General features: G+C 42.3%; 1 protein-coding gene across 2 annotated transcripts in view; it reads left to right on the top strand.

The window, feature by feature from the left end:
* Positions 1-13,089, top strand: part of LOC132827426 (SWI/SNF-related matrix-associated actin-dependent regulator of chromatin subfamily B member 1-A) — a 37,615-nt gene extending 24,526 nt beyond the window's left edge. For both annotated transcript variants that reach the window (XM_060844115.1, XM_060844114.1), the window contains exons 5-9: positions 1,015-1,142; positions 6,465-6,631; positions 7,468-7,658; positions 11,074-11,205; positions 12,772-13,089. In XM_060844115.1, the coding sequence (XP_060700098.1) occupies positions 1,015-1,142; positions 6,465-6,631; positions 7,468-7,658; positions 11,074-11,205; positions 12,772-12,811 (658 nt within the window). In that variant the 3' untranslated portion in view covers positions 12,812-13,089. The remainder of the gene's footprint in view (positions 1-1,014; positions 1,143-6,464; positions 6,632-7,467; positions 7,659-11,073; positions 11,206-12,771) is intronic.
* Positions 13,090-16,394: the final 3,305 nt, after the last annotated feature.

Raw genomic sequence — 16,394 nt, 5'->3', positions numbered from 1 at the left:
AGTTTTGATTTGGAGATGTCAGTGTTGGACTGGGGTGGACAAAGTTAAAAATCACACAACATCAGGTTATAGTCCAACAGGTTTAATTGGAAGCACACTAGCTTTCGGAGCGCCGCTCCTTCAGGTAATTGTGGAGGACACAATTCTAAGGCACAGAATTTATAGCAAAAATTTACAGTGTGATGTAACTGAAATTATACATTGAAAAATACCTTGATTTTCTGTTGAGTCTTTCATCTGTTTGAATACCATGATAGTCTCACTTCTTTCAGGTGTAAATCACAAAACCTTTTTTTAAAAAGTTGCATTCTCAGGTTAGCTGTAACAATTGGTGTTAGCTAGACAGTATGTTGAAGGTGTTAGCCCCCTGTGTTCTCTGTCTATGCCATGATGTTTAGATTGATTCTAATCTAAAAAGTATGATAACAGAATTTTACATGAATTCATGCAGTTTTTGAGCAAAGTACAATGTAACTCTGCAAGTACAAATTCACCCCACTTATCTCACTTTTTAGATTAGAATCAATCTAAACATCATGGCATAGACAGAGAACACAGGGGCTAACATCAATTGTTACAGCTAACCTGAGAATGCAACTTTTTAAAAAAAGGTTTTGTGATTTATACTTGAAAGAAGTGAAACTATCATGGTATTCGAACAGATGAAAGACTCAACAGACAGTCAAGGTATTTTTCAATGTATAATTTCAGTTACATCACACTGTAAATTTTTGCTATAAATGCTGTGCCTTAGAATTGTGTCCTCCACAATCACCTGACGAAGGAGCGGCGCACCGAAAGCTAGTATGCGTCCAATTAAACCTGTTGGACTATAACCTGGTGTTGTGTGATTTTTAACTTTGAATTAGTTTCACTTTCTTTAGCAGTGGCCTGTGTTCTTAAAGTTTTAGATAATAATTGAACATTGAGAGGTTCACAGATCTGCAACAGAAGATAGATGTTACTGTGTATCAATGAGACCATTTCTTCACTCTCTACATCTTTCTCCTTCAGCTTTGATGACCATGACCCAGCAGTAATCCATGAAAATGCATCTCAGGCAGAGGTGCTGGTTCCTATTCGCCTCGACATGGAGATAGACGGACAGAAGCTGAGGGATGCTTTCACATGGAACATGAATGGTGAGTAGAAGTAATGGAAATACCTCCCCATTGCTATGACCCATAGAATAAATCTGGGCCATTCTGCTTCAAGCCTTTGAGCCAGTAGATAGGCTTCCTTCAGTTCACTAGCATAAACTGTGATATGAACAGAGGAAGTGTCCAGACAAGGAAGAGGCCATGGTTAACAGTGACAACCTACAGGGCAGGCCTAGAATAATCGAATGACACAGTACAGGGGCTTCAAGCAACTAAATCTGTCCAGTTAATCTCACATCCTACCCCTGCAAATATTTCCTTCAGGTTATCAGATTCCACTGTCCTTCCAGACAGTTCATTCTAGGTATTTGTTACACATAGCTTTTTAACAAAAATATCCTTCTCCAACTGTTGGAACTCTTTGAGGTTCCTCAAATTAGTCCATTCTGAGAGTAGAACCTGAAAATAAAAAGGGGGCATTATGTACTGAGATAGGGAGATGAAGTGCAAAATCTGGGCCTGCAAATGCATAGGTCCCTAAAGGCAGCTGTGCAAATAGATAGGATTGTATAGACATCATATGGAATGCTATCCTTCATTGGCAGGTGGACAGAATACAGTTCCAATAAATACATCAAGGTATAACGATGAAACTACATAAGATGCTGGTGAGACTACAACTGGAATATTGTGTGCAATTCTGGATACCACATTACTGGACAGGCGTATTGGCTCTGGAGAGAATGCAGAGAAGATTTTCTACAGTGTTGCCAGGGCTGGAGAATTGTAGCTACCTGGAGAGATAGCCTCGGAACAGAAAAGGCTGAGAGGTGACATGATTGAGGTAAACAAAATCATGATGGGTAGTGATACAGAAAGCAGGAGGAACCTGGCAAAGAATTCAAAAAGCAGGCGTCGTAAATGCAAGCTAAATGGCGGAAAAATTAAAGGGGACGTGAGGAAAAACTATTTTGTGCAGAGGATAGTAAGTCGAGAATTCACTGCCCAAGTTGGTGATGGAAGCAGAGACCTTAAACTTTTTTGAAAGTATCTGGATCTGCACTTAAGTACTGTAAGTTGCAGAGGTATGGGCTGTGTACAGGAAAATGGGACTAAAAGGTTGTCTGGGTGTCTTTGGCCCACTTCTGTACTGTATCAGTTCTTTGGTTCTATCCTGACTCCTATAAGAAGGCCAAGACTGCACACACTACTCCAGATCTGATCTGTATAATTGCAGGAAAACATCCCTATTCCTGTGCTTGAATCTCACCATGAAGACCAACAAACCATTTGCCACCTTCCCCGCCTCCTGTACTTGCATGCTTCCTTTCAGTGACATGGGTGCAACAACACCTAGATCTCATTGCATCTACCTTTTTCCAAATCTGTCATCATTCAGATAATGTGCCTTCTTGATTTTGCTTCCAAAGTGGATTGTCTGTCCTGTATCTATATTATACTTCATACATTTGCCCACTCACTCATCTTGTCCAAATCATAATGAAGCATTTCTGCATTCTCCTTTCAGTTCTTTCTCCCACCTAACCATGTCGTCTGCATATCCAAACTTGGATATATTAATTTCTAAATTATCAATATATATTGTGAATAGCTATGGTCCAAACAGTGATCCCTGTTGTACCCCACTAGCCACAGCCTGTCACTTGGAAAAAGACCTTTGTTTCTCTACTTTCTTTCCTCTCTGCCAGCCAGTGCTGTCTCCGTGACAGTACGTTATTCCCCATGTACTTCGATTTTACATGCTAATCTCTTAGGTGGGACCTTATCAAAAACCTTCCAAAATCCTGAGTCAACTTCATCACTGGCACCCCCTTCTGAACTCTTCTAGTTACATCCTCAATGAATTGTAGTAGATTTATCAAGTATGATTTACCTTTCCTAAATCCGTGCTGTTTGATCCTGTCAAGTGCTGTGCTCTTAAATCTTTATAATGGACTCTAGCTTTTTCCCCTGTTTTCTCACTCTCTGCTTTTCAAAAAAGTGGAATTATGTCAGCTATCCTCCAGTCCAGGTGGCAAAGCAGATCGATAGAGTGGTCAAGAAGGCATACAGCATGTTTTCCTTCATCAGACGGGGTATTGAGTACAAGAGTTGGCAGGTCATGTTACAGTTGTATAGGACTTTGGTTCAGCCACATTTAGAATACTGTGTACAGTTCTGGTCGCCACATTACCAAAAGGATGTGAATGCTTTGGAGACGGTGCAGAGGAGGTTCACCAGGATGTTGCCTGGTATGGAGGGTGCTAGCTAAGAAGAGAAGTTGAGTAGATTAGAATTATTTTCATTAGAAAGATGGAGGTTGGGGGGGGTCCTGATTGAGGCCTACAAAATCATGAGAGGTGTCGACCGGGTGGAGAGCAAGAAGCTTTCTCCCAGAGTGGGGGACTCGATTACTAGGGGTCACGAGTTGAAGGTGAGAGGGGAAAGGTTTAAGAGAGATATGCATGGAAAGTTCTTTACGCAGAGGATTGTGGGTGCTTGGATCACTTTGCCAACGGATATTGTAGAGATGGGCACGATAGCGTCATTTAAGATATATCTAGACAGATACATGATTGGACAGGAACCAAAGGGATACAGACTCTACTTATGGAGTAGTCATAGAGATGTACAGCATGGAACAGACCCTTCGGTCCAACCTGTCCATGCAGACCAGATATCCCAACCCAATCTAGTCCCACCTGCCAGTACCCGGCCCATATCCCTACAAACCCTTCCTATTCATATACCCATCCAAATGCCTCTTAAATGTTGCAATTATACCAGCCTCCACCATTTCCTCTTGCAGCTCATTCTCTGCGTGAAAAAGCTGCCCCTTAGGCCTCTTTTATATCTTTCCCCTCTCACCCTAAACCTATGCCCTATAGTTCTGATTCCCCGACCCCAGGGAAAAGACTTTGTCTATTTATCCTATCCATGCCCCTCATAATTTTGTAAACCTCTATAAGATCACCCCTCAGCCTCCAACGCTCCAGGGAAAACAGCCCCAGCCTGCTTCAGCCTCTCCATATAGCTGAAATCCTCCAACCCTGGCAACGTCCTTGTAAATCCTTTCTGAACCCTTTCAAATTTCACAACATCTTTCTGATAGGAAGGAGACCAGAATTGCAATCAATATTCCAACAGTGGCCTAACCAATGTCCTGTACAGCCCAACATGACCTCCCAACTCCTGTACTCAATACTCTGACCAATAAAGGAAAGCATACCAAACGCCTCCTTCGCTCTCCTATCTACCTGCGACTCCACTTTCAAGGAACTTTGAACCTGCACTCCAAGGTTTCTTTGTTCAGCAACATTCCCTAGTGTATAAGTCCTGCTAAGATTTGCTTGCCCAAAATACAGCACCTCGCATTTATCTGAATTAAACTCCAAGTTTAGATAGAGGATCTGGATTGGTGCAGGCTTGGAGGGCTGAAGAACCTATTCTTGTGCTGTAACTTTCTTTGTTTTTTTTATTCTAACATCATTGGAAACTATTGGAAGCAATTATGAGACAGGATTAATCAAGGAGAGTCAACAGTGCTTTGTGAGGAGAAGACCATGCTTAACAAATTTGATTGAATTTTCCAAGGAGGTGACAAGGTGTGGAGAGGAGTGCAACGCAGTTGATGTAGTTGAAATGGAACTTAGTGAGGCTTTTAGTCTCGCATGGCAAACTAGTTAAGAAACTAAGACCCCATGACAGCCAAGGCAGTTTGATGATTAATGGCTGGAAGCAGAGGGTGATAATCAAACGATTTTTTGGGACTGGAAGCCTTTGTCGTGTGATGTACCACAAGGGTTGGTGCTGGCTCCCTTACTGTTTATAGTGTACATTCATGATCTTGACATGATTGTAGGAGAAATGATCAGCAAGTTCGTGGAGCGGTCAGATGGGCTGAATGGTGGCAAATGGAATTTAATCCTGAAAAGTACGAAGTGATACATTTTGGGAGAACCGACAAGACAAGGGAGTACACATTGAATGATAGGACTTTAAGAAGTACAGAGGTTTAGAGGGACCTTTTGGGTGCATATCCATAGATCCTTGAAGGTTGTAGGACAGGTAGATGGTTGGTTATGAAGGCATATGGGACATTTGCCATTATTAGTCAAGACATTAAAAACAAGAGCAAGAAAATTATGATGAAGCTGTATATAACATTAGTTAGGCCACAGCTGACGTACTGTGTGCCGTTCTGATCATAACATGATAGGCAGGACGGGGGGTGCAAAAGACACTCACTCTGACTCAACTTGCATTGGAGTGATTGAACTATGAGGGTAGGATAGGTAGGCTGGGTTTGATTTCCTAAGAGCAGAGAAGACTGAGATGCAAACCCTGTTTTGAGGCGTACAACATTGAGAGGCATAAATAGCTAGTGTGAGAGAAACTTTTCCCGTTAGTAGAGGGAACACCGTTTTGAGCATCAGGAAGTTAAGGGCATTTTGAGGAAAATTATTTTCACCCAGAGAGTGATGGATATCTAGAACTCACTGCCTGAAAGGATGGTGGAGCCAGAAATCCCCTCACATTTTAAGACCCATTTAGGTGATCATTTGAAACGCCATAGTATACAAAGCAATGTGCCAAGTGCTGGAAATGGGGGTTAGAATAATACATGCTGACTGGTGCAGGACACTAATAACCAGACGAAGGGATGTTACATAATCTTGTGTAGGGAAAGAAATTCAAAGATTCAGACAACATCTGCTGGCAGGGGGCTAGGAAGTTGAGAACCAAATTATTGTTGAATCCACGGATCGTTTTAAACACCTTCAATCTCCCAATCGCAAACTACATTAATGCAACCTGTCCTCAAAATGTGACCTCTAAGCTTTGGCAGCTTTTAAGTCACTCTCGTGTCTCATTGAATTATAGAATCTTTACAGTGTGGAAGCAGGCCATCTGGCCCTTCAAGACCACCCCCACCACCTGAAGAGCATCCTACCTAGACCCTACCCCTGTAATCCTGCACTTACCATGGCTAATCCACCTAACCTACACATCCCAGGACATTGTGGGCAATTCAGACTAGCTGATCCACCTAACCTTCACATCTTTGGACTGTGAGAGGAAACCCACACAGACATGGGGAAATTGTGCAATCAAAATGGTGTTATCAACAGCATTACTATTTGCTTATATGTGTGGAATGAGACTTAAACCAGGACCTTCTGACAAGAGTTACCCACTGGACTACATCGGCATCTTAATAACTCCAACTGTCTCTGAGTACATGTGCTGGAGCATCAGTGGAGCTAAGTGAGTTATTATTCAAGTCTTCAGATTAGTGTTGTGTCTGCTGTAATTGAGCATTGCTTTTCCTGTTCACAATTAGTTTCTCACCAATCTTTGCAGAAAAGTTGATGACACCAGAGATGTTTGCAGAGATTTTGTGTGATGACCTCGATTTGAATCCTTTGACCTTTGTCCCTGCCATTGCATCAGCGATACGCCAACAGATTGACTCCTACCCAACAGATAGTATTCTAGAGGATCAGTCTGATCAGAGAGTCATCATTAAGGTGAGTTCTTCACATTGTGAGATGTTCTACTCAGGCCCAGTGCTATTGGATAAAAGAGTGGAGTAAATCTAGGTAAATTTATGCCCTAATTTTCTCGCCACCTGCTGTAAATTCTGGTAGAACTTGAGATTAGGCTCAAGTGTGATGGAACTCCCTTATGTCCAACCGATCTGCTGCCACTGACTGTCAAGGTTTGGACTGAGGTACCACAAGGGGCAGCAATTGATGCTGTTGTGAAACTGTGATATTTATTTTCATTTTGGCTGACATCTGGTGAAAGGGCCAACTCAGCTTTGTTTTTAAAAAAAAAACAAAGAAATGTAGATGCTGGAAAACAAAAATAAAAACAGAAATTGCTAGGAAAACTGAACAGGACTGGTAGTATCTGTGGCACGAAAGCAGAAAATACCACCTTGACCAGTTTTGCAGACTTCTCCTCTTTTCACTGGATCTGTCAAAACGATATAACACCCCACTGAGACCTCCCATAATGAGCACAGAAACCAGTTGCAATACTGAGAACAAGAAGATCCCAGGTTTTGTCTCCAGGCCTCTGCTGAACTTGCTGATCCTGGGCAGGATAAGTCTGGGTTGGCCTTACTGCCACTGGAGTCTGCTTACTAGAATAATGACCATCCCTTGCAGATATCATGATAGGCACATGTCTGACCCAGAGCAGGGAGCCTGGCTGTGTTTGAAAAGCTGGCTGCACTCTCAGTGGAAGTGCTCTGGCTCCTTCCTGCACTCAGCCTGTCTCTGTCTCTCTCTCTCTCCGTTGGTTATTTATATAGTCGGGCTGTGTGAACCTTGGCACTAATGGAAAATTGTTTGTGCAGCTGAACATCCATGTGGGAAACATCTCGCTGGTCGATCAGTTTGAGTGGGACATGTCTGAGAGGGAGAACTCTCCTGAGAAATTTGCTCTGAAGCTGTGTTCCGAGTTGGGTCTTGGAGGGGAGTTTGTTACCACCATCGCTTACAGTATCCGGGGTCAGCTTAGCTGGCATCAGCGCACATACGCCTTCAGGTAGGCCTTCTGTCATTTGGCAAAGGTCAGAAGATGGCATGTTTTAATTGTCTTTAAAACTGACTGACTAGTTTTTAATGACTTGTGAACATGATCCCTCTGCCTTCACAGTTCTTCTCACTGTCTCAAAAATTATTTCAATCTCTTTCTTACATTCAAAGTGGATGATGTCACACTTGAAAGTATTGAAATCCATCGGTCACAGTTTTGGCCACTCATTTAATTTACTAATAGCCCTTTGCATCTTTTTATTCCCATTTATCCTACTTCATCGATGAGCTTGGATATACAGCTTTTCACTCCTTCATTTAGTAAATTAATATACAGAGCTGAAAATGTGTTGCTGGTTAACGCGCAGCAGGTCAGGCAGCATCCAAGGAACAGGAAATTTGACGTTTCGGGCACAAGCCCTTCATTATTTTCAGCTCTGATCTCCAGCATCTGCAGACCTCACTTTTTACTCGAAGATTTTAACCTACTGCGAATCCTCTTGCAAGGATGCCTTCCTTGAAGAAGCTCTCTTCCTCCCTTTCCTGTTTCTTGGATGCTGCCTGACTTGCTGCGCTTTAACCAGCAACACATTTTCAGCTGTGATCTCCAGCATCTGCAGACCTCACGTTTTGCTCACTAATTAATATACAGACCCTAGTACAGAATCCTGATGGACATGGCGGCACAGTGGTTAGCACTGCTGCCTCACAGCACCAGAGACCCGGGTTCGATTGCTGTCTCAGGCGACTGACTGTGTGGAGTTTGCACATTCTCCCCGTGTCTGCATGGGTTTCCTCCGGGTACTCCAATTTCCTCCCACAGTCCAAAGATGTGCCGGTCAGGTGAATTGGCCATGCTAAATTGCCCATAATGTTAGATAAGGGGTAAATGTAGGGGTATGGGTGGACTGCACTTAGGCAGGTCGGTGTGGACTTGTTGGGCCGAGGGCCTGTTTCCACACTGTAAGTAATCTAATCTAATCTAATGACTGGTAATGTCCTGCTAATGCCAATTTGTTCTTTCAACTTAATTCCCTGCCCATGTTAGTAGATTGCCTCCCTCACTGTTCCCATGCTTAGGGAGTCACCATCTCTTTCCTGTGCACTGTGCTCTGGCTGGGTTTGAGGGGCTGAATGGACTATCCTGCTCCTATTTCTTGGTTAGTTAACCAATCTGAATCCAGTGTTCTCTGCAGTTCCATGAACCTGACATTTGTGAAACATCTTGTCAAATGCTGTTTGAAAATCCGTATGAGATCCATTGGTCCTCTCATTATCTCCCTCACTGGTTACAATCACAGAAAACTTCAGTAGGTTTGTAAAAAAAAAAATGCTGTTCCATTCATACATTCTTACTAACTCTGCAGCATATGATTTTTCTCTCTCTTTTTCTTGAATAACTAGGCTGAATTTAATTCCTGCCAATCCATTGGGACTGCTCTTAACATTTGGAAATTATATAAGACCATTCTTTGGAGCCATGCTATATAAGACCTTTAAGTTAGATTTTTTCCAAAAGCATTCTCATGAAGTGTTGGGCGGCACGGTGGCACAGTGGTTAGCACTGCTGCCTCACAGCGCCTGAAGACCCGGGTTCAATTCCCGACTCAGGCGACTGACTGTGTGGAGTTTGCACGTTCTCCCCGTGTCAGCGTGGGTTTCCGGTTTCCTCCCACAGTCCAAAGATGTGCGGGTCAGGTGAATTGGCCATGCTAAATTGTCCGTAGTGTTAGGTAAGGGGTAAATGTAGGGGTATGGGTGGGTTTCGCTTCGGCGGGTCGGTGTGGACTTGTTGGGCCGAAGGGCCTGTTTCCACACTGTAAATCTAATCTTAATCTAATCTAATCCCAGCCTATGTTATTGCCAGACAAGTCAGATCCCGATAGGAACCTGGCTCGATAAATCATGTTATTGTTTTGACAAAAATGTTTCGGCAAGACACCAAAGCATGAAGTGTTATAGATGTTGCTGCAACAGTAAAACAAAAGTTTATTCACCAAATAAATGAAGATACAATAAACCAAAGTATTTACTTCTAACTCAATTTCAAAGATTTTTAAACACATGGTAACAGTATAGCCTCATTAATTTCAAAAGAGAATCACCAGGTCTTGTATAGTATCCGAGACCTTGGTATAGTATCGAAAATCTCTTACAGTACTCACACCAGGGTCCATGTTTCTTAATACCTTGGCAGGTTGAGATTACTTGTTACTTTAATTTATAGATTGGGACTGCAGACAGTATCTTCCTGGAGTTATAATACATTGATGCTTGAACATACTCAACTTTCTGTAAACTCTTTGGAGCTTTATCCCAACATTTCTGGTCTTGGACTAACTCTGTACTACAAAATAATCTAGCTTCACTAGAGCCTTCTCCCCTCAAGAGCATCAGTCTATGCAGCCATCTTCATGCATGGACTTCAAAAGTCTTCTCAAAAGTCAAAATATAGAAAGCAATTTTTAAAATCCTCTCTAAGCAATGGATGTTTTCTTTAGTTTATTTAAAATAAACCTCCTTGGACAAGCTTAACTATCTTGTTCAGGTGTGAAATCTGCCAGCGTCCACACAAACACATGATTTTGCGACGAATAGAGGGCATCAATTTAAGGTTAAAGGGAAAGAAATAAAAGGGAACCTGAGGGACAATTTTTAAACAGAAGGCAATACACACAAGGAATGAACAGTCAGCAGAAGTGGTTGAGGCAGGTACATTAACAACATTTAAAGGGCATTTGGACAAATATATGGTTAGGAAAGGATTAGAATGATATGGGCCTAGTGCAGGGAAATGGGGTTAGTGTGGACAGACATTTTGGTCGGCATGGACCAGATTGAGACCAAGGGCATGTCTCTGTGCTGTAGAACTCTATGACAGGCGTCAAACACTGATTTAAAAGAAATTGCCATGGTTACAGGAATACTTGCAAGCTAATATTAACAGCAGACTCACAGAAACTCCATGTTACTTACTCAAAAACCATTAAACCCTAAGCTTGCAATACATTTATTTTAAATGTATATACTATGCACAGTCTAAATCATACACTGTACTGCCAGCAGGAACTACTGTACCTAGTGTTAGAATCCCTGTGAAACCTAGCATCAGGTCAGTGATGGAGCCTGGGCCCCCCCCTCCTCAGTGCGGGGCTTAGAGCCAAATCAATACAGGCAAGAGGTGAAATCTGAAGATCATTGTTGGTGTCTTAGGCATCACTTAGTTATTCATGTTATTCATTTCATGATTGTTCATGGAATCCTACTGTGTATAAAGTGGCTGCTACAGTCAGACATGAGTTCATTGTGTGAAGTCCTTTGGGGCTTTGGCTGGTTATCTGCAGTATAATTACCAGCAATGCTGGCTGTTTGAGAGTTCTATAGCCAGTAACTAATGTCTGTTATTCATTCTCGTCATGTGGCAGTGAGAACCCTCTACCCACAGTTGAGATTGCAATCAGGAATACGGGCGATGCTGACCAGTGGTGCCCCCTACTAGAAACACTGACTGATGCTGAAATGGAGAAGAAGATTCGAGATCAGGATAGAAACACAAGGTGCGTCAATGTCATCAGGGCTAGAATCCCCAAACTGTCATGTAGAGTGCACATCCCACCCTCAACACATGACTCATGCATGTACACACACATCCCATCTTGCCCTGACCGATTGACACAAGCATGTTGCTCATTATCAGCATCCTGGGGTTGGGAGGGGGAGAAAAGGAAGAAGTCCGTTGACCAGAGGCTCAACTGGTCCAATCATGTATGTGCTGAGACTGTAAAAGGTCATAACCTGGGGATTCTGTAAAAAGTAACTGACCTTCTGACTCCCGAAAGCCTGTCCACCATCTACAAGACACAGTCAGGGGTGAGTACTGGATACTCTCCATTTGCCTGAATGAGCACAGCTCCAACAACACTTGAGAGGCTCAGCACCATTCATGCCAAAGGAGTCTGCTTGACTGGTACTATAGCCAGTCCCTGCACCACTAATGCATAGTGGCAGCAGTGTGTACCATCTACAAGATGCTGTGCAATAACTTGAAACTTCCTGGGCAGCATCTTCTAAACCCATTACTGCTACCATCAAGAAGGATGAGGGCAACAAATACATCAGAGCACCATCACCAGCAAGATCCCCTCTAAGCCACTTACCATGATGACCTAGAAATATGTTCATGACGTGGAGGTACCCTGTTGGACCGGGGTGGACACATTTCAAAAATCACACAGCATCAGGTCCAACAGGTTTATTTGGAAGAACTAGCTTTCAGAGTGCTGCTCCTTTATCGGGTAACCTGGTGTGTGATTTTTAACTTTACAAACGTATTGCAATTCCTTCAGTTTCACTTTGTCAAAATCCTGGAGCTCGCTCTAATGGTTCACTTCCTGATGGGCAACTAGTGATGGGCTGGCCCAGACTGTGATGTCCGTAACCCCTGAATTAATTCAGAAAACACACTCTCACTCCCCCATCCTAAAATCTTCACAGTTGTTAGTGCACTTTTGAAATGCCGTTATTCCTGTGTTGAAAAGAACATAGATTACTGGGCATATGCTGGATGCCATGTTAGAATGTTTGTTTGAGGATGCCCAAGCATGAGTGAGAGATCTGCTTTTCTAAAAGTGTATAGGATGTTTTTACAGCTGTGTGCTAAATCAGATGAGGCCTCAGAGGTCACATCTAGAAAGACTGCACCTCTAATGATGCTGCACTCCCTCAGTATTATAAGTAGAGTATCAGTTTTTTATTTAGTGACTCCAATTCCACCATGGCTACATGGTTTGTAGACAAGGTCATATCATAGCCAAGGGATGAGCCAAATATCATGTTAGAATATGGGACACTCTACCACAGGGGATGGTAAAGGCAAATAGCATTTGGTGGTGAGGTGTCTTCACCCACTGCAGACCTTGTGTTGGGACACCGTAGTGCTGTTAGGAAGAGTGTTTCAGGATTTTGACCCAGCAACACTGAGGAAACAGCAATATATTTCCACATAGTTATAAATTAGTATACGGGCAATTCAGATAAACACGAGGGATGAGAGAGAAAGAGGGAATATGTTGTGATTGTGTTGTGAATACTGTCATTACAGGAGTATTATTTTTGCTTTACAGGCGCATGAGACGTCTTGCAAACACAGCTCCAGCTTGGTAACTGAACATTGGTCACCAGTCTGGATCAAGTAATGAAGTTCCTTGCAATCAAGGGCTAGTTCTGAGAGAATAGACATTCCCCACAGCGGCCTTATCGCAGACCCCACACTGTGTATAAGGACTGGTGCCGTAGTGTCAGTGCTCCTTAAGATAACTTGGTCTTATCCAGTTCCAATCCCTGCAGTCAGTGCACAGGAGTCTTGCCTTAATCTGTTTTTTGTATAGGTGCAAATTGCATTTCTGGAGAAGTTTTTTAAATAAAGTTCTTAATTTTAATAATATTGTGATCATGTTCATTTTTCATACTTTGTGAGAATTTTCTTGGCTGATGTTGCAAGAGTGATTTGGTTTTGATGTTATTGTCACATTTACTTGTGAAAAAAGTACAGCAGTATGATGAAAAATGTTTAATGTTGCCAATGAGGCACTATCTTGGGTACGAATACTGAGGTAAGAGTCTTAAGAATAATATGGAAAAAAGAACAAAGTTAAATATTAAACATTGTAGCAATTATACTATAACATAAACCATATGAAATAAGCTTAAGAGTTATACAATGCAGAGTTATACAATGAGTTATACAATGCAGACCTCCTTTGTTTCAAGTAGACAATAAAGAAATAAGCTGAAAATTCAACCATTACAGTTTGTCTTAAGTGCTTAGCTATGCTGGGACCGCACTTTGAGGAATGACCTTGAGACCAGAAGTTCACGCTGAGGCCACGCCAGGTCTGAGGCTAGGAGAAAAAGAAATAAAAAAGGAAAAAATGGAAATAAACAGAGTGCACAAGGTCCTTCTGAAGCTGAAATGTCTTACTCCACCATTGTCTTGCTTATAAATTGGTCATACATTCCAGGTATTAGTTATTTTAATTTACTTCACTACATTGCATAGCCCACTGACTGTTTGCTTGGTAAGTGAATCACTGCCTGCAGCTGTGAGAGCTGACAACTGTTGTGAATGGTTTGGTGTCTCTGTGATGGGTGAGCCATATTTGTATTTACAGAATGCACAAAGAACCAGAGTTGTTGAAGTGAAATTTGTTGTTTGTGATAAGCTGAATCTCTAAGCTCTCGCGTTATTTAGAATAGGTTTGATGAGCTTCAGCCAGTCCCTTTTAAATGCTGGCTGTAGAGGTATCGGTCTGTTAGAGGCATCTTTACGCCTGTCTCTCTCGGTTTGAGGATACTGACACACAAGGCTGCTTCTCAAATCTATAGCCACACTTTGGAACACATAGAACTTGGATTGAGTGCTGTACCATTCAGGGCAATGGTTTCTTACTGTTCTGTAATATACAGATGTTCAAAAGCTTAATGGCAGTTGTATGCAATTGTTGGAAAGAAAGGGAGATTATTTTTGAATGATGCAATGTAGGATAATGCTGATTGTTTAACAAGGTTATGTTGTCCTTGGGATTTTTTTCAAGCAGGGTAGTAAAGGCAGAGGTGCTGATTTGCCTGGAATTGGTTACTTTGAACAATGTCAAGGGAAGGCCAGTTCTCCCCGTTTTTTGCTAAAGCTGCTGGAAACCTAGAGGAGCAGCTACAGTGAAGAGAATCCATGCTTTAACACAGGTCCTGCCTGGACTTCCTGTCTCAAGTCTCACCTGTCTGTGAGTGAATTTACCTTTTGCCAACATGGGATGTTGTAGGGACTGGAATAGCTTCATTAAGTTGCGATAGTGTGTCGGTTGGGTTATCAAATCAGATATTCTAAATTTTTCTCGTTACTGTTTCATTCCATAATGATAGGATCTGTTATGGACCCCCGAAAATATTTTAAGGTGTCCCAGACACAACTTTTATTTTTGGAAAATCAGATGTAAAGTGGAAAATCCAGGAGAAATGCAGCTGGTCAAATCACTCCGCTTTAAACAAAATAGCATTTATTTAAACAGTATGGATGAAACACGAACAAAAATTTGTCAAAAGGTAAATTTTAACACAAGGCAGGTGAGAGTTCAGAGAGAAAGTTCATGTGCTGAAGTGAAAATACCTTTTCACTGTAGCTGCTTCTGTAGGTCACTAGTTTTTTGAGTCTTTGCTAAAACAAACCAGAGAAAAAAATGTGAACTGGGAGAACTGCCCCCTCCCCCCGCTATTGTTCAAAGTAATTATTTCCAGACAAATCAGCGCCTCTGCCTTTACAACCCCAGCATCGTCACACAGTTGACTGAAGATTGCATTCCGCTGCCCATTCTTTTTAATACATGTAACTAGAATAGGGGCATCAGCAGCAAGACTAACATTTATTACCATTCCTGACTGACATTTAACGTGGTGATGAGCTACCTTCAACCAATACAATCTTTATGCTGTCGTATTATCACCAGTGCTGTTAGGATGAGAATTCCAGGATTTTAAGCCAGTGACAATAAAGGAAGATCAATGTCAGTGGCTTCAACTGACTACCCTTGTCTACTACCCTTGTCCTTGGTAGTGGTGGTTGAGGTTGCATGTTTGAGAGGTGCTGTCAAAGGAGCATTGATGCATTAGTGTGAATCTTGATGGAACATCCTGCTGCTACTGGGCACTAGGTTTGAAGAGAGAACGTTGAAGTTAGTTAATGATGTTCAAGTCAAGTGGGCTGCTTTGACCTGGATGGTGTTGAGTTTTTTCAATGTTGTTAGAGTTGCACTCATCCAGGTAATTGAGTATTTTTTCACACTCCTGACTTGTGCCTTAGACACTGTGGAGCCTGGAGATGGGTTATTTGCTAGTGAATGAACTTTGAGTCATGACTACTGAGCCAATGGTGGGGCCTGGTACCACATTCATCTACACTTCTTCATATCATTTACTTTCAAGTCAAGAAATGGATTTGGGCCTCAATAGTTGACCATTCATATAGCATTTTCACCTATAAAAAATGCAATTTAGATGGGAAAGTTTAATTAGACAAAGTATACAAAATATAACAAGTGCAGTTATAGTTGTTGTGGTTCTGTTCGCCAAGCTGGGAGTTTTTGTTGCAAACGTTTCATCCCCTTTCTAGGTGACATCCTCAGTGCTTGGGAGCCTCCTGTGAAGCGCTTCTGTGATGTTTCCTCCAGCATTTATAGTGGCTTGTCTCTGCTGCTTCCGGTTGTCAGTTGCTGTCCGCTGCAGTGGCCGGTATATTGGGTCCAGGTCAATGTGTCTGTTGATACTAGGAATTCCCTGGCTGTTCTCTGTTTGGCTTGCCCTATAATCGTAGTGTTGTCCCAGTCGAATTCATGTTGTTTGTCATCTGCGTGTGTGGCTACTAAGGATAGCTGGTCGTGTTGTTTCGTGGCTAGTTGGTGTTCGTGGATGCGGATTGTTAGCTGTCTTCCTGTTTGTCCAAAGGACTAGCCACACTACCATACATCAGGAGCATTTCTGAACTGACAGCCAGACTGCTGCGACCACTAGGACTCATAGCAGCACACAAACCAACAGCCACTCTCAGACAACAACTCACCAGAACGAAGGACCCAATACCCAGCATGAGCAAAACCAATGTAGTGTACAAAATCCCATGCAAGGACTGCACAAAACACTACATAGGACACACAGATGACAAACAACATGAATTCGACTGAGACAACACTATGATTAT

Source organism: Hemiscyllium ocellatum, chromosome 24 (assembly GCF_020745735.1).
Source record: "Hemiscyllium ocellatum isolate sHemOce1 chromosome 24, sHemOce1.pat.X.cur, whole genome shotgun sequence".
Taxonomy (NCBI): Eukaryota; Metazoa; Chordata; class Chondrichthyes; order Orectolobiformes; family Hemiscylliidae; genus Hemiscyllium; species Hemiscyllium ocellatum.
The sequence above is the reverse complement of the archived record's forward strand: the minus strand, read 5'-3'. Positions and strand labels throughout refer to the sequence as shown.